The sequence below is a fragment of the Mandrillus leucophaeus genome, unplaced genomic scaffold (genome assembly GCF_000951045.1).
Source record: "Mandrillus leucophaeus isolate KB7577 unplaced genomic scaffold, Mleu.le_1.0 Scaffold392, whole genome shotgun sequence".
Taxonomy (NCBI): Eukaryota; Metazoa; Chordata; class Mammalia; order Primates; family Cercopithecidae; genus Mandrillus; species Mandrillus leucophaeus.
Genome location: NW_012104165.1, coordinates 949,082 through 976,510, shown reverse-complemented (window position 1 = coordinate 976,510; position 27,429 = coordinate 949,082). Strand labels below are relative to the sequence as shown.

The following is a 27,429-nucleotide window of genomic DNA, read 5'->3' as shown; positions in this document are numbered from 1 at the left end:
TGTCTTTAAAAAAAAAAAAAAAAAAAAAAAAAAACCATAAGCACTCAAAGAATATAGCACATATGGCATAGTAAACGTCAGGCAAGAGGGTAGAGGGCGGTCGCTGTGGCTCATGCCTGAGATCCCAGCACTTTGGGAGGCCAAGGCAGGTGGATCACCTATCAGGAGTTGGAGACCAGCCTGACCAACATGGAGAAACCCTGCCTCTACTAAAAATACAGAATTAGCCAGGCGTGGTGGCGCATGCCTGTAATCCCAGCTACTCGGGAGGCTGAGGCAGGAGTATCCCTTGACATTCGCTATTGCACCCGCCATTGCACTGGAGCCTGAGCAACAAGAGCAAAGCTCTGTCTCAAATAATAATAATAATAATAATAATAATAATAATAATAATAAAAAGGGCACAGTAAGAGGAAGAGAAGTCAAGAAGGGCAGTGGATTCTGTATCTTCAAAGTTCTTTAATTGATCTTTTTGTTTTGCTTTTTTAGAGACAGAGTCTCACTCTGTCACAGGCTGAAGTGCGGTGGTGCCATCGTAGCTCACTGATACGTTGAAGTCCTGGGCTAAAGTAATACTACCCCCTCACCCTCTGGAGTTGCTGGGGCTATAACCTTACCTGGCATCTCAATAGGTCTTAATACCACTTGGAGGCATTATAAGCTTAAAGATGCAGGCGGGGCACGGTGGCTCATGCCTGTAATCCCAGCACTCTGGGAGGATGAGGTGGGCTGATCACCTGAGGTCAGGAGCTGGAGGCCAGTGTGGCCAACGTGGTGAAACCCTGTCTCTACCAAAAAATACAAAAATTAGCCAAGCATGGTGGTGCGTGCCTTTAGTCCCAGCTACTTGGGAGGCTGAGGCAGGAGAATCGTTGGAACCCAGGAGGCGTAGGTTGCAGTGAGCCGTAGATCACACCACTGCCCTCCAGCCTGGGCAACAGTGAGACCCTGTTTCAAAAAACAAAACAAAAAAACGCTTAAAGATGCTTTGAGGATGAGAGCAGGGATGGTCATTTCTCTGAGGCAAGGCCAAGAAAGAAGGAAAACTTGATGTTTCCATGTCTCATGTTTAAGGTTCTGACCTGGCAAAGGCCAATGAAGTAGAATGCAAGACTTCAGAGAATAAATTAACGGAGAGGAAAAAACTGAATTGCAAATGGTGTTTTGTTTTGTTTGAGACAATGTCTCATTGTGTTTTATATACATATATATACACACACACATATCTATATATATACATACACATATATATGTGGAGGGGTGTCTTTGTGTGTGTGGTGTGTTTATGTGTGTGTATTGGAGCAGGTGAAGTGAGAACTAGAAGTACTAATAAATAAACTATTTGTGAATCAAGACCAAAGAGGGGGAAAAGCCATGTAAAACACAACCTATCAACCAATTCTAAAGCCTTATGCAAAACAAACAAAACTAGGTGTCAATGAGATAAATAGGTGGCATATCAAATGGAAATTTTAAACTATATTAAAAAGGATTGAGGCCAACACTGAAACCACCTTTGCAAAATTATGACTGAGACAGTGAAAGAGATTTAACTTAATCAACTCCATCTTGCTTCTAACCTCCTAGCTGTCCTTGTTCATTCCTGGCCATAGACTGAACTAACTTTGGGAGAAACATAGTTTATAGTTTAAAAACAAAAACTGTAAGCCCAGCATTTTGGGAGGCCGAGGCGGGTGGATAACGAGGTCAGGAGTTCAAGACCAGCTTGGCTAAGATAGTGAAATCCCGTCTCAAGTAAAACTACAAAAATTAGCCAGACGCGGTGGCAGACGCTTGTAATCCCAGCTACTCGAGAGGCTGAGGCAGGAGAATCGCATGAACCTGGGCGGCAGAGATTGCAGTGAGCCGAGATCGCGCCATTCCACTCCAACCTGGGCGACAGAGTGAGACTCCATCTCAAAAAACAAAAAACCAAAAACCATAACAGCCCTTTCCTGGGGCAGATCTCCTTCTTGCCTGGGGACTAGATGCAAATATGAGCCGCAAGATTTGAAATTACGGTTTAGGAGTCATGCAACTGGAGGCTACAAGATTCAGACCCTCCCTAAACTGCTTTCAAGATCAGCACTTGAGATGTTTTGCAGATCCTACACTTGATGAATCAGCTGGCACCACACAGATCGATAAAGTGGTTCATCTGATCTTGTGGTCCCCACCCAGGAACCGACTCAGTGCCAGAAAACAGCTTCAACTCCCTGTGCTTTCAGCCCTGACCAGTCAGGACTCCCGGCTCATTGGCTTCTCCCCATCCACCAAGTTATCCTTAAAAATCGTACTCCCTGGGCAACCAGCTCGGGTCCCCTTCCACGCTGTGGAAGCTTTGTCCTTTCGCTCTTCACAATAAACCTTGCTACCGCTAAAACAAAACAAAACAAACAAACAAACAAAAAACCTGTACTCCCCGAATGCCCGGCTCTGCGTGAGTTACTCTTTCTTTATTGCAATTCCCCTGTATTGATAAATAGGCTCTGTCTAGGCAGGGGGCAACCTTGGGCGGTTACAGTACTCTAAAGTAAGGACATTAAGAAATTGTCAGAGACAACTGCAGATCAGCAAGCATCCCCCAGAACATCGAAAAGATAAGCACACTTCATTCATTTGCTTAAGCATAGAGGGAATTATATGGAAATGAAAATACTGCTAGCATTTCTCTTGGAAAAGTAAAACTTTTTTTTTTTTTTTTTGAGACGGAGTCTCGCTCTGTCGCACAGGCTGGAGTGCAGTGGCACTATCTCGGCTCATTGCAACCTCCACCTCCCGGGTTCAAGGGATTCTCCTGCCTCAGCCTCCGGAGTAGCTGGGACTACAGGCGCGTGTTACCACGCCCGGCCAGTTTTTTGTATTTTTAGTAGAGACAGAGTTTCGCTGTGTTAGCCAGGATGGTATCGATCTCCTGATCTCGTGATCCACCCGCCTCAGCCTCCCAAAGTGCTGGGATTACAGGCGTGGAACACCACGACCGGCCAGGAAAAGTAAATATTTTAAATCTCTTTTTAAAATATCTTTTTAATTTCTATTATTTATTTCTTTTGTTTTCTTTTTTTCTAGTCAATCTTGAGCATGGTAGAAGTACAACTTTTTTTTTTTTTTTTTTTTTTTGTGAGACAGCTTCTTGCTCTGTCACCGAGGCTGGAGTGCAATGCTGCAATATTGGCTCACTGTAACCTCTGCCTCCTGGGTTCAATTGATTCTCGTGCCTCAACCTTCTGAGTAACTGAGATTACAAGTACAGACCACCATGCCCAGTTAATTTTTTGTGTGTTTTTAGTAGAGACGAGGTTTCATCATCTTCGCCAGGCTAGTCTCACTCTCCTGGCCTCAAGTGATCTGCCTGCCTCAGGCAGTACAACTCTTTTTTAATGTGAAAAGAATACACAATATATTCCAGTTAACCAACAAGGATATACTGAGCAACTGTCATATCGATTAACATTATCATAAGTGAGGAAAACAAAAAGGAGTCATTTAAAAAGGTACTTAATTTAAATGAAACAAACTTTTTTTTTAAATTAAGAAATCTTCTATTTGTTTCCATGCTGGTAGGAGAAGAGAACTAACAAAGTATCTGATTTAACGATTTAACACAGAGAATTTTCAAGGGTCTAGGTGTGGTGGCTCATGCCTGTAATCCCAGCAGGTTGGAAAGCTGAGGCAGGTGGACCGCTTGAGCCCAGGAGTTCGAGACCAGCCTGGGCAACATGGTGGAACCCCATCTCTACAAAAAATATAAAAATTAGCCGGGCATGAATGGTGGATCACACCTGTAGTCCCAGGATCTGGGAAGGCTGAGGTGGTAAGATCGCACTCCAAATTTGGTGACAGAGCAAGAGCCTGCCTCGGGGGAAAAAAAAAAAAAAAAAAAAATTACATATCTGAAAAACACAGATGTCAATGTTGTAGGGCACAGAAGTTGGGAGACCATAAGGGTCACAGCCTGAACTATAACAAAAAAGAGGTTAACAGCCGGTGCAGGTGGCTCACGCCTGTAATCCCAGCACTCTGGGAGGCCGAGGGGAGCGGATAACGAGGTCAACTAATCGTGACCATCCTGCCTAACACGATGGGACCCCATCTCTACCAAAATTCCAAAAAAATTAGCCAGGCCTGTTGGCAGACGCCTGTAGTCCCAGCTACTTGGGAAGCTGAGGCAGGAGAAAGGCGCGAACCCGGGAGGCGGAGCTTGCAGGGAGCCGAGATCATGCTTCTGCACTCCGGCCTGGGCGACAGAGCGAGACTCCGTCTCAAAAAAAAAAAAAAAAAAAAAAAAAAAAAAAAAAACGTTGACAAATGTAAAGCATAACAAATGAATCTAATCAAAGTTTTACCTGACACTAGAGACTTCAGAAATGAAGCTCCAAAGATCCAGGGAAAACTGTCTATTTTCATATGTACCTCCAATGAAGAATAGACAGACATTTAGAAATGTGTTTAGACAAAGACAGTATTGAAGAAACTTAGCAAACCTTGTCCAGATTCTTCTTGGCCTCTCTGTATAGCATTCCGTCCTCCTAGATATGGCAGGACCCCTTTGGAATGACAGTCTTCAAGGGAGAAGGGAGGGTAACTTTCTAGGTTTTAAGGCTTGCTTTGAGGGAGAGGAGTTGTAGTTTCTGTGACCTACTTTGGGGAAGAGACCTTCTGGTTTGTATGACTGTCTTCCAGGGGAGAACAGGAGGAGGTCGGAAAGACTTTGCTTCTGAGGGTCCTCTAATCTCCTTTAGTTCAAAGTACTCAGCATGCCAAGATGTCATATTTTCAGGAATTATGTTCTGAGCCCCAACAATGTAAATATTCTCAGGGCAATGCATTTATTTATTTATTTATTTATTTGTATTTATTTACTTTATTTTTTTGAGATGGAGTCTTGCTCTGTCGCCCAGGCTGGAGTGCAGTGGTGTGATCCCGGCTCACTGCAACCTCCGCCTCCTGGGTTCAAGCAATTCTCCTGCCTCAGCCTCCTGAGAAGCTACAGCATGTCAATATGCCATACTTTGGGGAATTATGTTCTGAGCCCCAGCAATGTAAATATTCCCAGGGCAAAGTATTTTTGTATTTATATTTATTTATTTAGAGATAGAGTATCACTTTGTTGCCCAGGCTGGAGTCCAGTGGTGTGATCTCGGCTAACTGCAACCTTCGCTTCTCTGGTTCAAGCAATTCTCCTGCCTCAGTCTCCTGAGTAGCTGGGATTACACGCATGCGCCACTATGCCCAGATAATTTTTGTGTGTATTTTTTTTCTTTTTTCGTTTTCTTTTTTTTTTTTTTTTGTGACAGAGTCTCGCTTTGTTGCCCAGACTGGAGTGCAGTGGCGCCATCTTGGCTCCCTGCAAGCGCCGCCTCCTGGGTTCAGGCCATTCTCCTGCCTCAGCCTCCCCTGGGACTACAGGCGTCCGCCGTCATGCCCAGCTAATTTTTTGTATTTTTGGTACAGACGAGGTTTCACCATGTTAGCCAGGATGGTCTCGATCTCCTGACCTCGTGATCCGCCCACCTCGGCCTCCCAAAGTGCTGGGATTACAGGCATGAGCCACCGCTCCCGACCGCTTCGTGTGTATTTTTAATAAAGACAGGGTTTCACCAGGTTGACCAGACTGGTCAGGAACTCCTGACTTCAGGTGATCCAACAGCCTCAGCCTCCCCAAGTGCTGGCATTACAAGAGTGAGCCACCGCGCCCAGCCCAAGGGCAAAATATTTTCAAGGCAATCAGTAAACCAGAGATCTTTCATAGGATTGTGAAAGGAAAATAAATCTCAGGACCCCAAAACCACTAAGCCAAGGGAAAAGTCAAGCTGGGAACTATGTCAGGCAAACCTGTCTTCCATTTTATTCCTAAATAAGATAGCTATAATAAAAAGCTACATACCTCCCTTACAATTTTCCCATAAGGAAATTCCTTGTGGACAAAGGATAAAGAGAATTCAAAGTCATCCTTCTGAGGCTCACCTGAGACACATGTGTATCTGATTGCGTCCTCTGCCCTATTATTTATGTAAAAATGCAGATTCACTGAGCCAGACTAAATTGTGTATTCAATGGGAGGCTGATCAATGACTCAAAAGAATGCAGTCTTTTGTCTCGAATCTACTTCTAACCTGGAAGCCCCCACTTCGAGTTGTCCTGCCTTACTGAACCGAACCAACGTACATCTTACACATGTTGATTGATATCTTTTGTCTCCCTAAACTGTATAAAAGCAAACTATACCCCAACTACCTTGGGCACATGTTATCAGGACCTCCTGAGGCTGTATCACAGGCCCATCCTTAATCTTGGCAAAACAAACTTTCTAAATTGATTGACACCTGCCTCAGATGCGTTTTGGTTTACAGGATGTTATATAGACAACCAGAATATTCCTCCCCCAAAATATACCACTTGGCTATAAGGATTATTTTGAGAAACAGCTGACACAGAAAAAGCACTGAAAACGGTAAAAGTTTCTCTTTCATGAAGCAACAAAAACAAACACAACTCCTTTCATGTATAAAAGACATTTCCCTTGGTAAAGATGTCCTCCTTGGTTATATCAGAAGAGGAGAATGGCCCTCAGAGACAATTCTTACCACCTGAGATGACTGGAACCTGCATACAAGACTTTATCAGATAATCCTTGTCTTCCATTAGTTTACTCCCTGTATTTTTCTTCCCACAGTTTACTCCCCTAGGAAACCACCACCTCTTTAAAATGGTATACAAACCCCCGGGTCTGTCTGCCTCCATGGGCTTTTATTCCCTTTCTGTGAAGGCTCCCATATGCATATATACAGCAATAAATCTTTTCCCCTGTTAATCTGTCTTTTGTCAATTTAATTTGTAGGGCCCAACTACAAAGCCTAACAGAGTAAAATAAAAGTTTCTTATTCTACAGTTTCCTTCACCAGATAAAGGAGCACTTATAAGGGTTTTCAGTGCTTCTAGATTTCATCTTGAAAAAATTAATTATAAAATAACATATTCAATACCTTGTTTTATGGTCCAAAATGCTGCCTAGTTTTTCTGTAGTTGGAAAAGAGGATTGCTGAGATTAATGCGCCACATGAGATACAGGGTTTAAACCTTCAAGTTTAAGCACTTAGGTTCCATTGTTAAAAGAGAGGGAAAAAGGCCTGGCCTGGTGGCTCATGCCTGTAATCCCAGCACTTTGGGAGGCCGAGGTGGGCGGATCACCTGAGGTCAGGAGTTTGAGACCAGCCTGGCCAACACGGCGAAACTCCGCCTGTACTAAAAATACAAAAATTAGCTGAACGTGGTGGCGGGTGCCTTTAATCCCAGCTACTTAGGAGGCTAAGGCTGCAGAATCACTTGAACCCGGGAGGCAGAGATTGCAGTGTGCAGAGAATGCGCCATTGCACTCCAGCCTGTGGGGACAAGAGCGAAACTCTGTTAAAAAAAAAAAAAAAAAGGGGGTGGGGGGAGAGGCCAGCCTAGCTCAGCGAGAAATTGATTAACTGATACAACATAAGTATGTAATGTTTTGCACATACAGTAATCATAGAATAGTTCATAATATACTTGGAGAGACTGACTTTTAGAATAAAATTACATGTTTGTTAAAGGCATAAATAATCTAACACTTTTGAAATATAAAAGGTAAACATTACTGAGAAACGGAATCTGATAGCTGGAAGGCAGGGCAAAGCAGGGCCAGCCTAGGTCACAAAGGTCACCCAACATGAAACTGTTTTTTTGTTTTGTTTTGTTTTTTGTTTTTTTGAGATGGAGTCTCACTCTGTTGCCCAGGCTGGAGTGCATGGAGTGCAGTGGTGAGGTCTTGGCTCACTGCAACCTCCGCCTCCCGGGTTCAAGCGATTCTCCTGCCTCAACCTCCCGAGTAGGTGGGGTTATGGGCGCCCTCCACCACGCCTGGCCAATTTTCTTTATTTTTAGTAGAAAAGGGGTTTCGCCATCTCAGCCAGGCTGGTCTCGAACTCCTGACTTCGTGGTCCATCTGCATCGGCCTCCCTAAGGGCTGGGATTACAGGTGTAAGCCACAGAGTCCAGCCATTTGAAACTCTTTTTCTTGGAATAAAGTCATCCTTGGTCTTTCCCTCCTGCATTTTATTTGTAAATGTAAAAGACAGGGTTTCCGGGCACAGCTGATTTCCTAGTTCAACAGAAAAGAGGAACAAGAGGGAGCTCAAGCGGCATCTTCACCACTCGAAGGAACTAGAGAGTAAAAGCCACCTTTCTTTCTCAAACAGCTTCCTGAAGTGTTTCTAGGTGGAATGAGGGAAAAAAAAATAGGAAATCAGTTCTTGCCCCAAAAATGTGGTCGGGGAGGGAGGTAAACGAACAGAAAGGACAGCTACAGAAAGAATAAAAGGTAAGGAAAAGAATAGAGAACCAAATTTGGGAAAGGTGAGGAATCCCACCTTGGAGCTATCATCAGGTGGTCTTTCGCAGTCAGCCACTCCACAGGCTGATCACTTCGAGATTGTACGGAAGCAGTTTCTACACACGATTTCACAACTGCCCGAAACGACTGTGATTACCCCTCTAGAGATGGCGCCACTTGATTCCAGCAGCCACAAAGCACTACAGCAATCGATGCTAAGAGGTGACAGGAAAAACAGGCTGCAACGATCCAGCCAAAGGAATGTCGTTGCAGCGGCGGTCAACCTAAAACACTGTGGAAGGGCAAGATGAGCTCAGTAACTTTTAATTGGGCATCATTTTCAGAATCTGGAGTTTAAGCACCGCCCTTTCCATTTTTTTCCTGAAGTCGTTGGCAGGGCGTAAGGTCTGCGATTGACTGACCGGATGCAGCTGGTGTGGACAGTTCTCAATCAGGTCCGATTTATCACTATATGTACAAGTACTGCTGCGAGACTCACTGTGTTGCATTTTACTTAGTACAAGATATGTCTGGGCGCGGCAAAGGTGGGAAGGGTCTGGGCAAAGGAGGCGCTAAGCGCCACCGCAAAGTCCTGCGCGACAATATTCAGGGTATCACCAAGCCAGCCATCCGACGCCTGGCACGGCGTGGAGGCGTTAAGCGCATCTCAGGCCTTATATACGAGGAGACGCGCGGAGTTCTTAAGGTGTTTTTGGAGAATGTGATCCGTGATGCAGTTACCTACACGGAACATGCCAAACGCAAGACAGTCACGGCCATGGACGTGGTTTACGCGCTCAAGCGCCAGGGTCGCACCCTCTATGGCTTTGGCGGCTGAGTGTTTTCCTTACTTATCCCATTCCTCAAAGGCCCTTCTCAGGGCCACCCATGAAATCTGTGAAAGGGCTGTAGACTAGAGCCTTAATGTCCTAAGAACATCTAAACGTATGGCAGTTTTGGCAAATTAGCGATTCTACATAAGCAGTCTCTAAGGTTTATTGCGGTTCGGTGCCCCTTTCAGCATTACTTAGTGGTTAAAAGTGTCGTATTCTCTGATAGACGGCCAAATTTATAACGCCTCCGGTTTTTGCAAGTCACAGTGGAACATCCGGTCTCACTTACCTTGTGTCGATTACTTTCCCGCTATGAATGCAAGGGCTGTGTAACTATGACACTAGTCCGCAACGCTCAAAATGCCTCAATATCGCCCTTTACAGAAAAAGTTGGCCAACTTCTAAAACATTCTTAAGTACGTTTAAATTTGAGAAATACTGGCATACCTACAACGCTCGAGTTTCATATCCCCTTCAATGCCTCCACTTAAAAATTTACTCTAGTTTCACTTTTCCTTCACGTTCCTTAACTTTTTGTCAAACCAATAATGACACCACATAATTCAAATAGTGCAAGGCAAGTTTAGATTTTTCAAGCTTACATTTAAACAGGATTTTGATGCATGAAAATTCCTAGAGTTTAGGGGGATTTTTTGTTTCCGTTTTTGTTTTTCTTTAGCTATCAAAAACATTTTACGTTTCTTGACCCAAAGCTGAGGCGGAATGTCTCCCTTTCACTGGCAGATTAAACTGGGAGCCAATTCCGTGTGTGAGACGTGGCATGCCACAGTCTACTGTCCAATCAGAACGCGAGGGCAGCTATAAATACAGGGATGATCAGTTTTTTTTCTCTCATTTGTGTTGAGTAGTTAGGCCTACTTAGCAATGGCACGGACAAAGCAGACAGCTCGCAAGTCCACCGGCGGCAAAGCGCCGCGCAAGCAGCTGGCCACCAAGGCGGCTCGCAAGAGTGCTCCGGCCACCGGTGGAGTCAAGAAGCCCCATCGCTACCGCCCCGGCACCGTGGCTCTGCGCGAGATCCGCCGCTACCAGAAGTCCACTGAGCTGCTAATCCGGAAGCTACCTTTTCAGCGCTTGGTACGCGAGATCGCACAGGACTTTAAGACCGACCTGCGCTTCCAGAGCTCGGCGGTGATGGCGCTGCAAGAGGCTTGCGAGGCCTACCTGGTGGGGCTATTTGAGGACACCAACCTGTGCGCCATTCACGCCAAGCGCGTCACTATTATGCCCAAAGACATCCAGCTTGCGCGCCGCATCCGAGGGGAGAGGGCATAAATGTTTTTCTATCATCCCAAAAAGTCTGTCCAACCCCAAAAGGCTCTTTTCAGAGCCCCTCAATTGTCACCGAAAGGAAGCTGTAGATTTTGAGACGTGTCTTAAATCCATGTTAGTTACAAGTTGCGGACAAAACGTAGTCGTGGCTCAACACACTAATGCAGGAGTTAGGTCACAGGCTGTTGGTATGCTAAATCAATTCCACATGCAGAACCTGCTCCTACTGATAAGGATTACCATTCAAAAAAGACATATGTCATAGGGACAATTGTGCAGATGAAGTTTAACTTTTGAAAAGTATTCCTGTTCTTTGAGGAATGTGTTTCCTGCTTGTCTATCTGCCCCTAAGGAAGGGAACCAGTAATATAGTGAGTGTACACAGGCTCTTGTGAGGCCGAGGCGGCCAGATCACAAGGTCAGTACATCGAGACTATCCTGGCTAACACGATGAAACCGTCTACTGAAAAAAAAAAAATTGCCGTGAGGGTGACACGCGCCTGTAGTCCCAGCTACTCCGGAGCCTGAGGCAGGAGCATTGCTTGAACCTGGGAGGCGGAGGTTGCAGTGAGCCGAGATCGCGCCACTATCCTCCAGCCTGGGCTACAGAGCCAGACTCCCCCTCAAAACAAAAAACCAAAAACCAAAAATCAGGCTCTAAAAACTGCACACATGAGAGTGGAACAATAGACAATCAGGACTCAGAAGGGACGAAAGAATGAATGATACGTTACTTAATTTGTACAATGTAAGCTATCTAGCTCTCGTATACCGCATGTAACTTGACCACCATGGAGCATATGCATGTAACAAAGTTGCCATTTGTACCTCACGCAAGTAACAATTTTGACCAAAAGCTCAACACTTTTGTTCTGTTTCAATGTAATGTTTAGCAAGCCATGTGTTAGGTAGTGGGCCTCTGAAGAGGGATACTTTAACCTACCGCATGCTATCATCTGTGAAATGAACTTTTAGCTCTGTAAGTGGACCTTAAAAAGTATTTTCCTGTCATTTCACAATATGTTTGTCATAGATTGTGGAGTTGGATTTTCATGAGGTGTTTTTGTTGTTGTTGTTTTTTGTTTTTTTTGGTTTGGTTTGGTTTTTCCGAGAGAATCAGTCTGGGTATTCAACTTCAAGTGGTATTTAAAGCTCTTCCTGGTTTCTAACCAAACTTGTCCAGTATTTTCAGCTGTTTAGAGTTTGGCAAAGATGTGAAGGCAGTTTTTCTTCCGAGTGCTCTCAGCCAGCTCAGCCATGTATCTGTGCCTTCCCTTCTTTCTCATATTGGATTCACTCTTGCAAAGAGGCATGCAGTGGTGTCCAGCCCTTTGGCTTCCCTGGGCCACATTGGAAGCAGAAGAGTTGTGTTGGGCCACACATAAAACACAGGATCACTAAGGATAATTGATGAAAGAAAAGAAAAGGAAGGAAGGAAGGAAGGAAGGAAGGAAGGAAGGAAGGAAAGGAGGTGCGCGAATCTCAAGGTCAGACCAGCCTGGCCAACATGGTGAAACCCCGTCTCTACTAAAAATACAAAAAATTAGCTGGGCATAGTGGTGGGCGCCTGTAATCACAGCTCCTTGGGAGGCTGAGGCAGGAGAATCGCTTGAACCCAAGATTGCACCACTGCACTCCAGCCTGGGCTACAGAGCTAGACTCCATCTCAAAAATATCCCAGCTCCTCGGGAGGCTGAGGTTGCAGTGAGCTGAGATCGGGCCACTGTATGCCAGCCTGGGTGACAGAGTGAGACCCCATCTCAAAATAAATAAATAAATAAATAGAAAAAAAGGAAGGAAGGGAAAGAAAGAAGAAAAGGTCTGTGCATAATTTTTGTGATATCCATCACCACAGATGAGCAAAAAAGTCCTCACATTTAAAGGGTTGGATAAGCATATACAGTTTTCGGAAACTTAAGATTTGATTCAGAAAAACAACAACAACAACAAAAAACCACTTTTGATCCATGGGGCCAGAAGCCTCTTTCCACAATTAACTTAGAGCTCTTTTAGTGGCTGTCTGCTAGGTGTAGGAACAACTTGACACTGCCTCTTCCAGGCTTCAAAGATAGTTCTCTTCTCACCTCTTCAAGGATTTTCCCTCCATAATGGAGCTGAGGCCATGTTTCTAGGTTTAAAATTTAGAGCTGCCACTTCATAGCTGTATAACCTTTGGCAAGTTATTCATTCTCTATCTGGGCCTCATGCTGTATAGCTGTAAATGTGGCAAATTAATAGAAACCTGTAGAACATATTTAAGATTACTTCCTGGCAGGTAGTAAATGCTGAATGAGTGTCAGCCCTTATTGTTATACCCCTGCTCCCACTACGCATGGAGTTTTGGGGTTTTTTTCTCCTGGACCTTCTAAGTTTTGTGTTTGGAACAGCAGAAAGTGCTTGGTTAGAACATTTTCTTGTGAAGATCTCCTTTTCTTTAGTTCTCAATTTGCATTGTTTGGTAAGAGGCCTATACAATATCTGTGTCTCTGTGGATAAATTTATAACACAGCAAAAGGGCTAGATAGTAAATAGTTTGGAGTTTAAAGGCCATATATAGTCTCTGTCACACATTCTTTTTAGTTTTTAGTTTGTTTGCTTGTTCGAGACAGCATCTTGCTCCATCGCCCAGGCTGGAGTGCAGTGGTGCTATCACTGCTCACTGCAGCCTTGACACCCTGAATTCAAGTGATCCTCCCAACCTCAGTCTCCCAAGTAGCGGAGACTACAGGCATGCACCACCACACCCAGCAATATTTTTTGTATTTTTAGTAGAGATAAGGTTTCACCACGTTGCCCAGGCTGGTTTTGAACTCCTGAAATCAAGCAACCCTCCTATCCCGGTCTTCCTCAGTGCTGAGATTACAGACATGAACCACCATGCCCAGCCTTTGTTTTTGTTTTTGTTTTAAACAATACTGTTAAAATGTAAAGACACTTCTTAGCTTGAGGGCCATACAGAAACAAGCCATTGTCCAGATTTGGCCATAGTCTGCCAACCTCTCCAGGAGTTCTTAGAGAGAAGATGAAATGTGTTGGCTACTTTAAATTTTCTTGCACAGCATTTCAAGGGTGAGAAATAAGTGACTGTTGATTTCATTAGGAATCCAAATCATTATTTGATCATTTTTATCATCCAGGCATCCTGTCCAATCCCCTCCACATCCTATAAATCGTAAACTTCACCATTTATTTCAATCTCAATGTATTTGCCTGTGTTTTCCTGAGTTCCTCTGAACTTTTATAACCTGAAGTCGCTCAATATCCAATCCAATCCTTTCAGTCAATAGCCAGATATTCTTCTAAAATATTAGCATTTAAACACACAAAAATACCCATATTGATGTATCCTGGCTGCTTATAGAAGAGAGTACTCCTGATGGTGCAGCTTGTTAAATGTGGGTGGAGATTCAGGGGGAGCAGTGAGAACATTTTGAAAACCTAACAGAATCCTGGGTCCCCTAAACAGTTTGTGTATTTGAGGATGACAGGGCGCTCTTGAATAATTTTCCGCAGGTTTGAATTTTCTCTAAATTGAATTATCTATGTTATTTTTCTTCCCCTTTTTAATGGATTTGCCCAGGAACTAAAAAGGGAAAACACTTCAATTAGAAAACGTAACACATTTAAGTTTGAATTTGAATCTAGGTAGTTGGATTCTTAAGTCAAAGCGACTTGAATTACTGGTGCTGCAATGCAGAAGAAATCACTCTGACCGTGGAACTTTTCCAAGCTGCAAAATCCCATTCTGTAAAGACATCAGCACATGGAAACTCCTAGGACACAGAACCAGTTTGTAAAGTCAAGTCTGTGTGGTTAAGTTGGGGCTGTAGGCAACCAGCTGTCCCGTGCCTGTGTTACTTGCTACAGTTAGAAACAAAGTTCATGCCCAAACCAAGGAACCCAGTGTCTTTTCTCTTGCAAAAATCAAAGCGTGAACTCATGGGCAAATTTTAAAAAATAACTTTCACCGGATACTTAATAGAAATTTATCGCGACACGCTACTAACTAACATGATGCCCTCAGCCCATTGGATTCTTGTGAAAAGCAGAAGGGATTTTTTAAAATATCTTTCATCAATTGCACGAGATTCGTGAAAACACAAACAAGTATGTGAACCTGGAGGCTGTTTTCCTCCTTTGGAGCTTCAAAGTGCCAAATTCTGTACCGTTGTTTTAAGCATTTAATCAAATTTTGAGGACTAACAAACACAATTTGGGAGTCCAACAGCGAGCGACGGCGGCCAGAGGGCGGCGGATTGGACGCTCCACCAATCACAGGGCAGCGCCGGCTTATATAAGCCCGGGGCCCGAGCATAGCAGCAATGCAAAACTTGCTCTTTGGATTTTGAGCTTATTCTCTTCTAGCAGTTTCTTGCCACCATGTCGGAAACCGCTCCTGCCGAAACAGCCACCCCAGCGCCTGTGGAGAAATCCCCCGCTAAGAAGAAGGCAACTAAGAAGGCGGCCGGCGCTGGCGCGGCTAAGCGCAAAGCGACTGGGCCCCCAGTCTCAGAGCTGATCACCAAGGCTGTGGCTGCTTCTAAGGAGCGCAATGGCCTTTCTTTGGCAGCCCTTAAGAAGGCCTTAGCGGCCGGTGGCTACGACGTGGAGAAGAATAACAGCCGCATCAAGCTGGGCCTCAAGAGCTTGGTGAGCAAGGGCACCCTGGTGCAGACCAAGGGCACTGGTGCTTCTGGCTCCTTTAAACTCAACAAGAAGGCGGCCTCCGGGGAAGCTAAGCCCAAAGCCAAGAAGGCAGGCGCCGCTAAAGCTAAGAAGCCCGCGGGGGCCACGCCTAAGAAGCCCAAGAAGGCTGCAGGGGCGAAAAAGGCAGTGAAGAAGACTCCGAAGAAGGCGAAGAAACCCGCGGCGGCTGGCGTCAAAAAAGTGGCGAAGAGCCCTAAGAAGGCCAAGGCCGCGGCCAAACCGAAAAAGGCAACCAAGAGTCCTGCCAAGCCCAAGGCAGTTAAGCCGAAAGCGGCAAAGCCCAAAGCCGCTAAGCCCAAAGCAGCAAAACCTAAAGCTGCAAAGGCCAAGAAGGCGGCTGCCAAAAAGAAGTAGGAAGCTGGCGTGTGAAAACCGCAACAAAGCCCCAAAGGCTCTTTTCAGAGCCACCCAGAGATCTCTAAAAAATTGCTGTGCACAATGTGTTAGATCAGGCAGGCAGTTTTCGAAGTTGGTGTCAAACTTTTTGTCTGACGCCTAGCTACTAAGAAGCTTCTTAAATTTTAAAAGCCCCGCTCTATAATCTGATTGGTCAGTTTTGTTCCATCATCAGTACGTGGTTTCTCCGCGTTTAAGCCACTTAGGCGCCAGCTACTTCGGCGTTACTGTGTTCGGCATTGATATAGCCAATTTGATATGACTATCATTCTGTACTGGATTCCTTTTTTTCTTTACCCGAGTCAGAGTCTCGCTCTGTCACTCAGGCTGGCGTGCAGTGGCGCGGGCTCGGATCACTGCAGCCTCAGCCTCCCCGACTCAAACGATTGTCTCACTTCAGCCTCTGAAGTGCTAGGACTAAACCACGCCGCCCGGCTAGTTTTTGTATCGGCTATGATGCCTAGGCAGATCTCGAATTCATGAGCTTCAGCGATCTTCCCGCCTCAGCTTCCAAAAGTGCTGGGATTACAGGCGTGAGCCACTGCGTCTGGCCCTGGATTTTTTTCTCATTGGCTCTAGTACATATAACACGCGATGAATAAACACAGCGAACACTCTTGTAAGCCCTGTATTAAATGACTTGTTCACATTCTGACTTAAACAAGTCACCTGAATCCTGTAAGGTTTTCCCTAAAGTCATTACTAAGCTTTAGATACAAAATGCTTTTCTTTTCACAGTAAACGTTCCGAATGTTTAACCAGTGGCCCAGCTCTCCCGCAGAAATAGTAAGTGGCTCTGAAAAGAGCCGTGGTATTGGAAAGTGACGCTATGGAGACATTATTTGCCCTTGGCCTTGTGATGACTCTCGGTCTTCTTGGGCAGTAGCACGGCCTGAATGTTGGGCAGGACACCACCCTGAGCGATGGTCACTTTGCCCAGCAGCTTGTTGAGCTCCTCGTCGTTACGGATGGCCAGCTGCAGGTGACGCGGGATAATACGGGTCTTCTTGTTGTCGCGGGCGGCGTTGCCCGCCAGCTCCAGGATCTCGGCGGTCAGGTACTCCAGCACCGCCGCAAGATACACCGGCGCGCCGGCCCCGACACGCTCAGCATAGTTGCCCTTGCGGAGCAGCCGGTGCACTCTGCCCACGGGAAACTGGAGACCAGCCCGAGAAGAGCGGGTCTTAGCCTTGGCGCGAGCTTTGCCTCCCTGCTTGCCGCGTCCTGACATGACGAAGAAACGATCGGTAGACAGACTGAGAAGAGATTAGAGAACTTTGCCAGAACTCCACTACTTATAGTCAATACTGGGCGCGAAAATAAAGCTGTGCCATTGGCTCAAATTACAGTTTTATTTAAACCAATGGAATCGCTGTTATGAAACACGTTTCTTTGGATTGGACAAAAATGCATATGACGTCATCTAGAATCGCCACCAGTCCTACACACTAATGTATTAATCACCTTATTTGCATAAGAATTCGTGAATAGGACGTTACAACGCACAGGTTTTTCTTCTTTTTTTTTTAAAGACATGGTGTCCCTCTGCCGCCCAGGCTGGAGTGCAGTGGTGCCATCTCGGCTCACTGCAACGTCCGCTCCTGGGTTCAAGTGATTCTCCTGCCTCGGCCTCCTGAGTAACTGAGATTACAAGCGCCAGCCACCACAGCCCGGCTAATTTTTGTAATTTTTAGTAGAGACGGGGTTTCACCATATTGGTCATGCTGCTCTCGAACCCCTGATCTTAGGCGATCCGCCTGCCTCGGCCTCCCAAAGTGCTGGGATTACAGGCGTGAGCCACCGCGCCCGGCCACTTTTTTTTTTTTTCTCCTTGAGACAGGGTCTGGCTTTGCCCCCAGGTTGGAACGCAGCGGCGCGATCGTGGCTCACCGCAACCTCTTTCCTGGCTGAAGCGATCCTCCTCCCTGAGCCTCCCCAGTAACTGGGATTACAGGCGTGCATCACACGCCCAGCTAATTTTTTAGATGTTTTTGGAGAGGCATGGTTTCGCCATTTTGTTCAGGCTGCTCTGGAACTCCTGACCTCAAGTGATCCGCCCATCTCCGCCTCCGCCTCCCAAACTACTGGAATTACGGGCACGCGCTGCCGCGCCCGGCCGCTTTTTCCTATTATTTGTACCTTTTCTGCAGTTAAATTACAGCACGCCTGACCCCACCAAGTCAGCCCCAGCCCTGAAAAAGGATTCCAAGGAGGCTTTTACTAAGACAAGAAGCGAAAGCGCAGCCGCAAGGAGAGCTGCACCGTGTACTTGTACAAGGTGCTGAAGCAGGTCCACCAACACCGGCATCTCTTCCAAAGCAATGGGGATCTTGAACACCTTCGTTATGACATCTTCGAGCGTTTCGCTGGCGAGGCTTCCCGCCTGGGGCATTACAAGCGTTCGACCATCACCTCCAGGGAGATCCAGACGGCTGTTCGCCTGTCACGCACGCGGTGTCCGAGAGCACCAAGGCCGTCACCAAGTACACGAGCTCCAAGTCAGCTCCTCTCTGGTTCGTCCACTTGGAACTCCACCAGGTTCTTCCTGACCCACACCCTAAAGACTCTTTTCAGAGATACCCACACTTCCTAAACAACTGACGTTCGTTTATCCCTAGTTTTGAAACGTTCAGTTAGCTTTAACCTAAAGCCTTTCATAAATGCTTCTTAATTTATGCAGTAGATACATTGTGGCCTTATGATATTTCCAATATTATCTGCTACCAAGAATTTTATGTTACAAACGTCAAATACACAAAACGGGAGTTTTATTGTTCGTATTTCACTTATCCGGACTCAATTTCAACGCTGAGGATCCCCTGTTGAGTAAGTTATTGTCTAGAAAACCAAGTATTCTTTAAAGTAAAAGTCCTATCAACCTCTACTGAAATATCATTGGACGTTTTACAGGTTACACCACAATTTTCAGGCCTCCTGGTAGGATGCTCAGTGACTAGCATGTAATCCAGGTGGCATTCTCTTTCAATTTTTCTTTTGTAACATGAATGCTGGGAATGTGCTTTCTTGCTACCTCCACTTTAGGCCTAATTTGCACAAAATGACCTAAAGGTATTGAGATTAAAATGGAGAAAGAAGAAGGAAAGAAATAAGAACCAATTTACATCACCTCTTCCCACTAGTTAGAAATGAGGTCTGGATCATTCCTTGCTAATCCACATTCCATGCTGGCAGATGGAATTTTTCTACTAATTAATTTCTTTTACATTTGTCCTAGGTAGACCAAAGTACTCCACACTTCTCCCGACTTTCACACCTGTCTTATGAAGCTCCTCTAAGATGTAACTTGATTATGCTTCATGCTTTCCTCTCACCTTTAATGTCTCACCACTATAAAGAATGGCATTTCTGTTTACTATACTTTTAACATGATCAAAATTTTCCTTGATTAAGAGTTTAGAATGTAGGTCAGTTTCTTTTCTGAGTCAGCTCCACATTTCATCTCACTTTATATTCTCCTTACTGGTTTTTTCTGTAATAAGGGGGAAATTATAAACAAAAAGGCAATATTTTTGAAATGTGAAGGCAGGAGAGTCATGGGAAGGCCTTTTCTCCATGAGAGAAGTGCAGTCTCCCAGTGTTTAGGCTGGGAAAACCATTTTGCCTTTTCCAGTAATCAGTGTGGAAATACAAGTCCCAATTGTGCTACAGACTATCAGATACCAGAATCATGAAACTTAACACCTTTGTTGTTTTTCTAGGTATTAATCAATCTTTTCTCATTAAAAAGCTGGAGGTCTTAGATGGGCCTATGTGAATGAAAAGCACAAAATCTAGGCTGAATTTATGAGCTCAGAGAGCCAAGGACAGTTAAGGCGCCAAGCACAGTTAAGGAGCCAAGTCTGCAGACAAAACCAGTGACTGTCTTCTCTCCAACTTCCAAAATCTTGCTAGAAACATTTGCAGAAGTCTATTGCTAGGCTGGCGCTGTAGCTCATGCCTGTAATCCCAGTATGTTGGGAAGCCAAGGTGGACAGATCACAAGATCAGGAGTTCAAGACCAGCCTGACCAATATGGTGAAACCTTGTCTCTACTAAAAATACAAAAAAATTTAGCCAGACCTGAGGGGCACATGCCTGTAATCCCAGCAACTCCAGAGGCTGAGGCATGATAATCACTTGAACCCAGGAGGTGGAGGTTGCAGTCTGCCAAGATGGCACCACTGTACACCAGCCTGGGCAACAGAGCAAGACTCCAACTAAAAAAAAAGAAAGAAAGAAAGAAGAAGTCTATTGCTTTACTAGATCCACCAACATTATTCAATCTGAAATTAGTACTGTTACTGATACAGTCAAGGAATGAAATAATATTAGGCTCTCAAAGTACAATTATTATTTCCTGAAATGTTTCTTATAGCTGTCCTCCATTTCTGTAAAGTCACTTTTTGTCCACACTTTGAGGACCATCCCAAGTCTTACTTCCCCTGAAACTTTTTTTATGTCTATTACAATTTGCATTGTTTTCCTGTCTTGTAGCTTCTCCAGAGTTCCTTCCTGTTTGAACCATTCCCACACATATACACCCTGCCTATGAGCAAGCAGAGATCTTGTCTTTCCTGTATCTTTATAATTTTTGTTCTGTTAGACCCAATAATCTCAGAAATACAATTTGTTTCTAGATAGTCTTCTATTTGTCTTTAATATTTTTGTTTTGTAATCCATTTTTCTTTTTAAACATTTTTTGTAATCTATTTTTAACCCACATTACCTATCTTCTCTTTTAAGGTTGGCCTATGGGACTTACACCGGTATTCAGTTTTGAAATTAGGAGACCAACTCCTAAAACAAATGACCACTTCAAGAGGTCAAGATTTTGGTTTATTTGACACCCAGCTTCTATATTTGTAAGTTGGAGATAACAGCAATTCATAGTCGTGTGAGTGTTGTAAGGATCAGTGAGAATACTTTGTGAATTATGATTATACACATATTTCATGTACATTAAAGAGGAATCTTATATATTTATTCAACACTTGAAAGGCTTAGGGCACCCTCACCTATCTATCAAACTGAATCACAAAGCTCCGCCCATGCAGTGCTGTTTTCCAGTTCCTTTTTATTTTCGGTAGATACTTGTTGAGCACATGCTGTGTTCCAGAAACTCTTCTAGACCAGAAATATATATATATACACACACACACACATATATATATTTTATTTATTTATTTATTTATTTTTATTTTTTTTTTTGAGACGGAGTCTTGCTTAGTCGCCCAGGCTGGAGTGCGGTGGCGCGATCTCGGCTCACTGCAAGCTCCACCTCCCGGGTTCACGCCATTCTCCTGCCTCAGCCTCCCAATTAGCTGGGACTACAGGCGCCTGCCACTACGCCGGGCTAATTTTTTTGTATTTTTAGTAGAGACGGGGTTTCACCATGTTAGCCAGGATGGTCTCGATCTCCTGACCTCGTGATCGGCCCGTCTCAGCCTCCCAAAGTGCTGGGATTACAGGCGTGAGCCACCGCGCCCGGCCGCCGACCAGAAATATTACAGTGAACTAAACAGACAAAAAGTTATGCACTCACAGTTTATTTTCTAATAAGGGAACAATATATATATATATATCTTTTATGATGTAAGATAATATTAAATGTTGGGGAGGAAAATAAAGCAGAAAAGAAAGATAGGCTTTGTATTTCTTATTTTAAATAACATAATCATAGAATGTTCATCAAGAAGTTGAAATTTTAAAAAAGATGAGGAGATGAGGGAGTGGACCTTTGGGGATTGTAGGCAGAATAAAAAATGAATAAGTAAAGAGGCCCTGAGGTGTTTGTGGGAAGGAGAGATACCTGGTATTAGTCAAGGAACAGCAAAGTGGTCAGTGTGGCTGGAACTGAGGGAACAAGGAGAACAGTAACTGGAAGTGGAGTAACAGAAATGTGGAAGCAGCCTCAAGAATGTATAGGACCTTATATCACACTGTAGTAGCTTTGGATAGTATTGTCCTAAATTTCAAATTTTTAGTAGCTGTAGAAAGCTGTGGGTTTTGTGTGATCAGCTGTACCCATCTTAACCCCCTGTTCCTGGACTTTAAAGGGATAATATGCAAGGTAATCCACATGTCATTACTTCTTTGTTCAACCTTTCAGAAAGGATAGAAGAAGGAAAACCTCCCAGGGTGAGTCAGAGTATGAAGAATCCCAAAGAAGTGCCAGACTCTTCCCTAAAGATATGGGAACTCAAGGTCTTTCACTCTCAACAGCTGCCTTTTTTCCCAGAATAGTACCCGTTCCCCACAGCTTCCTTAACTAAGCAAATGCTGGTGGGAGAAACACGAATTTTGAATCTGCGTCCAGTTGGGAGCATTAGAAACACCACAAACATGGGCCTGTGACAAATAAGACTGTCTCAAATATTAAAGTCATGCCCACCATGTGATGCATGTCCCTACTTCTGACTTTCAGTGTTCTGCAACTTCTTTTTTTGAGAGGGTGTCTCGCTCTGCCGCCCAGGCTGGAGTGCAGTGGCGAGATCTCGGCTACTGCAAGCTCCCCCTCCCGGTTTCACGCCATTCTCCTGCCTCAGCCTCCGGAGTAGCTGGGATTACAGGCGCCCGCCACCACGCCCGGCTAATCTTTTGTATTTTTTAGTAGAGTCAGGGTTTCACCATGTTAGCCAAGATGGTCTCGATCTCCTGACCTCGTGATCCGCCCTCCTCGGCCTCCCATAGTGCTGGAATTACAGGCGTGAGCCACCGCACCTGGCCGGTGTTCTGCAACTTCTTTAGATCAGTACCTTATTTCTACCTGTCTCAGAGCAAGACAGCAAAATCTCTCATATTTCCTTGTGTAGTACATTATCCACTAAATAGGTAATAATCAAATGGCCCTTTCAATGATATATCAGTTTTTTTGTTTTTGTTTTTTGTTGTTGTTTGTTTCTTTGCTCAACCTTTCAGAAAGGATAGAAGGAAGGAAAACCTCCCAGGGTGAGTCAGGGTATGAAGACTCTTTGTTTAGCTCTTGTTGCCCAGGCTGAAGTGCAATGGCCCAATCTTGGCTCATTGCAACCTCCGCCTCCCGGGTTCAAGTGATTCTCCTGCCTCAGCCTCCAGAGTAGCTGGGATTATAGGCATGCGCCACCACGCCCAGCTAATTTTGTATTGTTAGTCGAAACGGGGTTTCTCCATGTTGGTCAGGCTGGTGTCGAGAACTCCCGATCTCAGGTGATTTGCCTGCCTCGACCTCCCAAAGTGCTGGGATTGCAGGTGTGAGCCACCGCGCCTGGCCTATTTATCAGGTTTATATTCCCTATTTCTCATTCTTCTTTCAACTAATGGTCCCCAACTTTAATCATACATCACAATCGTTGGTAGAAGTTTGTGGGGGAAAAAATACTATTAACTAGACCCTACTGCAGAGATTCTGATTTAATTGATTAGGAACGGGGCCTGAGCATCTGGTATATGCACACATTTCTTTTTCCAGATGAAGTCTTGCTCTGTTGCCCAGGCTGGAGTGCAGTGGCCCAATCTTGGCTGACAACAATCTCCGCCTCCCAGGTTCAAGCAATTCTCCTGCCTCAGCCTCCTGAGTAGCTGGAATTACAAGCGTCCACCACCATGCCTTATTTTTTATTTTATTTTATTTTATTTTTTTTGTAGTTTCAGTAGAGACAGGGTTTCACCATACTGGCCAGGCTGGTCTCAAACTCCTGACCTCAAGTGATCCGCCTACCTCAGCCTCCCAAAGTGCTGGGATTACAGGCATGAGCCACCGCGCCTGGCCGCATCTGGTATATTTGAAACTCCCCAGGTGATATTATGCCTGTAAGGGCTGAGAGACACATTTTTCAGTGTGTACTGTGGAAACAGCCTAAAAGATGGCTTCTGATATTTGCACCTTTGTGTAGCCCTTTCCACATTGCACCAGGGTTGGTGAGAATATGGCAGAAGTGATGGTATGTCACTTCCAAGATTAGATAAGAGATTTCCATCATTGCCAATCTTTCTTGGATCACTCACTGCAGAGGAAGGAAGCCAGCGCTTATTAAGAGTAGCCCTCTAGAGACGTGTGGAAGAAAATGAGTCCTCTAGCCAACAGTTACATAAGTGAGCCTCTTCTTGCAACTTGGAAGTTACAGTCCCAGTCAAGCTTTTAGGTAATCACAGTCATTGACTGCAGCCTCATGAGAGATAGACACTGAGTAAAAACCATTCAGCTAAGCTGCTCCCAGATTCCTACCCTCAGAAACTCTGAGAGGTAATAACTGTTTACTGTCATAAGCTGCTATATTTGGGGGATACTGTGTTACACTGTAATGGATAATACAACCCTTTCTTTCAAGGTTGAGCCTTGTCATATCTCTTCCAAAAAATTTTCTCAAATTGCAGCATTCCAGAATATTTACCCTTTCCGAATTCCTATAGCAGTTATAGTTAATATTAAAGACAGTATAATTTATATGTTCTTATAATATAAATAGACATAATTTATAAAGATAATATAAAATACTGTAGTCTTTAGTGTCATAGGGAATTGATTCCTCTAGCATGCCAAAAACCCTGGATGTTCAAATCTGTTGTATAAAATGGTGTAGTATTTGCATATAACCCACATATATCTTCCCTATATTTTAAATCATCTCTACGCATAATATTTAAAACATGCAAATGATATATAAATAGTTGTTATATTGTGTTTTTTTATGTCACTTTTTTATTGTTGTTATTTTTGATGTTTTCCCCTAAATATTTGGATCCTTGGTTGGTTGAAACCATGGAAGCAGAACCACATATACAGAAGGCTGGCTGTATAACCATAGTATCTTTTGCCATTTCCTGTTTTATGACATTGGTTATTTTATTTAGTATTGTTCAAACTTCAGTTATGTGAGTACCACTTTAAAATTCTTTTTCTTTTTGCTGTATTTGGATACAAGCTACACTATGTATAAAATGAAATCAATTTATTTTAAAAGCTTTACATCAGTATTCCAGTGGAAAATTTCTACCTCTGATCATAAAGAGAAGGTAACTATAAAACAGTATAAAATAAAACAGTAGTATTCAATTCTAGTTATATGCTGCTTGCTGTCTGCTACTTAGAGCCTAAAAACTGTTCTTTGTTACAAAATTGAAAACAAAAAAAAAAAAGAGAGAGAGGAAAGATTAACAAGTGTTAGAGAGGCGTTAAACATCTGCTAGCACCAAATTGACACTTTTCTTTCCAGTCACTTAATCAGAAATATTTAAAGAGAATAGAAAAGAGAATGATATTCTTATTCTCTGTTCCAACATTTAAAAAACCAAAGTTCATAAACTCCTCATAAACATTGTCCACAACTCTAGTGGTACTTGATACAGATCTGAGAAAACACTAGTTTCATTAATGTATTATTTATTTGAGCCACTACTGTATGCTCAACTCAGGAAATACAAAAATATATGACCTGGAGAAGCTTACATTGTGGTGGAACATTTACAAAATTATGCTTACTTTTATTTCTCAAGCTTATTTTGTTGAAAGGAAAAGTAAATTGTAATGACTATTTCACAGTAACTTTCATATATACACCTCATCCAGGTTCCAAGAACATGCTTAGAAGCAGTGGACATCATCTCATAAAGTACTTGTAAGAAAAGTGGGAGTTTATTATTATCTCCGTATTGCAGACAATCAAGAGAATTACACACTCATTGAGGTATTTAAGTTACCAGGCTAGCAAATATGGAGTAGGATGTCAATCTCCAAAGGGCTTCCAGGGCTGTATTCCTTCCCTCTGTTTTAGGCAGCTTGGTAGGTTCTTCACTAATGTGGAATATCAGAACAACCTGCTTCAGTGCCACATCTACTTTTTCTATTTTCAGTATTTTGTTATTCACATATTCATCTTGCTTATTTCCCTGTATATCTGAAAATTCTTGATTTAGTTTGCTCTAATACTCTGTTAGGGACTCCTGAATGTCAAAATTTGCATTATGGCTCTGCATTTAATGATCTGCCCACAAGGATTAAACCATACGGTACTTATATCTTGCTTTTGCCACATTGGGGAAAAAAATAACATTAGTCATGAGCTGCCATTTATTGAGTGTGTACTATCTTCTAGATACTATGCATTACTTAATTTATTTTTCCAGGCCTGGGAGGTAAGTGCTAGTGGTATCTATGATCCACTAGTAAGTGCTAGTGGTATCTATGATAAGGAGACAAAGGATTGGACATGTAGCATTATAATGTATTAATGTATTGACTGTTGTATTAGTTTGCTAGGACTGCCATAACAAGGTACCACAGACCTAGTGGCTTAAACAACAGAAATTAATTTTTTCACAGTTCTGGAGGCTAGAAGTCTGAGATCAAGGTGTGGTTTCTTTGTTTTTTGAGACATAGCAGTATTAGTTTCTTCGTCTTCTTCCTTCTCCCTCCTTCTTCTCCTCTTCTTCTCCTTCTTCTCTTCCCTTTCCTCCTCCTCCTCCTTTCTTCTCTCTCTCCTAGCTTGTAGATGGCATCTTCTCCCTGGGTCTCCAGGTCATCTTTCCTCTGTGCATGTCTGTGTTCAAATTTCCTCTTCTTATTTTGTAGTTTAAAAAACATTTTTTTAAGAGATGGAGTCTTGAACTCCTGGCCTCAAGCTATCCTCCCACCTCACCATTCCAGAGTGTTGGGATTACAGGCCTGAGTCACCATGCCTAGCCCCAAATTTCCTCTTTTTAAAAGGAAACCAGTCATATTGGATTAGGGCCTACTCTAATTACCTCATTTTCATTAATTGCCTCTTTAAAGACTCTATCAACACGCGGTGGCTCACACTTGTAATCCCAGCACTTTGGGAGGCCGAGACGGGCAGATCACGAGGTCAGGAGATCGAGACCATCCTGGCTAATACGATGAAACCCCGTCTCTACTAAAAATACAAAAAATTATCGGGGCGTGGTGGCGGGCGCCTGTAGTCCCAGCTACCCGGGAGGCTGAGGCAGGAGAATGGCGTGAACCCGGGAGGCGGAGCTTGGCAGTGAGCCCAGATCGCGCTGTGGCACTCCCACCTGGGCAACAGAGAGAGACTCAGTCTCAAACAAACAAACAAAACAAAAAGAAGACTCTGTAAACAATTACGGCTACATTCTGAGGTACTGGGGATTAGGACTTCATTTATTAGTGATGGGGAGGCACACAATTTAGCCCTTAATAACTGCTTTCCTACATGGAGAACAGTCCACAGGAGTCAAAAATGGGTGACTCCCTTCTCTGGGCTAGGCCTAAGTTTGGTTATTTGATAATAAGCAATAAGGAAGACAAAAACAAAACAAAACAAAAACTAAGAATGAGGATATGTTAACGTTTAAACTGCTACATTTTCAAAAAATGTATTGCAAATAATTAAACATTTATGTGTTTTCCACAGTGAGATTTTTCAGCTCTTTACTTGGGCAGATCTAAATTTTCCACCCTCTAGGAGGGTGAAAAAAGAGGGTCTTTCTACTGGGGCTACTACTTTAGACAGAGAGTGCTCATAATTCCCTATCTAAAGTTACTTCATGTTACTTCATCACTGCTTTCAAGACAGCAATGATGGTCAACTGCAAGTTGGCAGACATTTCAGACAAAAGACATATAGGGTGTCTGCAGGCATTATGTGACCTATAAGTTGCAATTTTTCAATAGTCTCTTTTGAAAAAGTTTCATACAGACTTTAATCTGTCTTAATTTCAGTACGATACTCAATAGGCAGACTGCTATACATGCTGGTTTCTCACAGGAAAGGCAAAATTTAATTGTGTGGTGATGATATGGTGAAATTGCTTGATCCTCCCTCATAAAGAGAATTTGTCCAGGGTTCTCTAAGAACAAATTTCTATTTGCCTTTTATCCTAAAATTT

General features: G+C 43.7%; 3 protein-coding genes and 1 pseudogene across 3 annotated transcripts in view; 3 read left to right on the top strand and 1 right to left on the bottom strand.

Moving 5' to 3' along the window:
• Positions 1-8,885: 8,885 nt before the first annotated feature.
• Positions 8,886-27,429, top strand: part of LOC105547630 — a 40,992-nt gene continuing 22,448 nt past the window's right edge. The window contains exons 1-2 of the mRNA XM_011991287.1: positions 8,886-9,189; positions 10,076-10,406. Coding sequence (XP_011846677.1) covers positions 8,886-9,189; positions 10,076-10,406 — 635 coding nt within the window. The remainder of the gene's footprint in view (positions 9,190-10,075; positions 10,407-27,429) is intronic.
• On the top strand, positions 14,667-15,607 carry LOC105547584 (histone H1.5). Its single transcript, XM_011991240.1, has one exon. It carries the CDS (start codon positions 14,866-14,868, stop codon positions 15,544-15,546), a length of 681 nt encoding a protein of 226 aa, XP_011846630.1. The 5' UTR covers positions 14,667-14,865; the 3' UTR covers positions 15,547-15,607.
• Positions 16,306-16,912, bottom strand: LOC105547585 (histone H2A type 1). The gene has a single exon (XM_011991241.1). The coding sequence runs from the start codon at positions 16,817-16,819 to the stop codon at positions 16,427-16,429; it is 393 nt and encodes a 130-aa protein (XP_011846631.1). The 5' UTR covers positions 16,820-16,912; the 3' UTR covers positions 16,306-16,426.
• Positions 17,002-19,851, top strand: LOC105547622 (annotated as a pseudogene).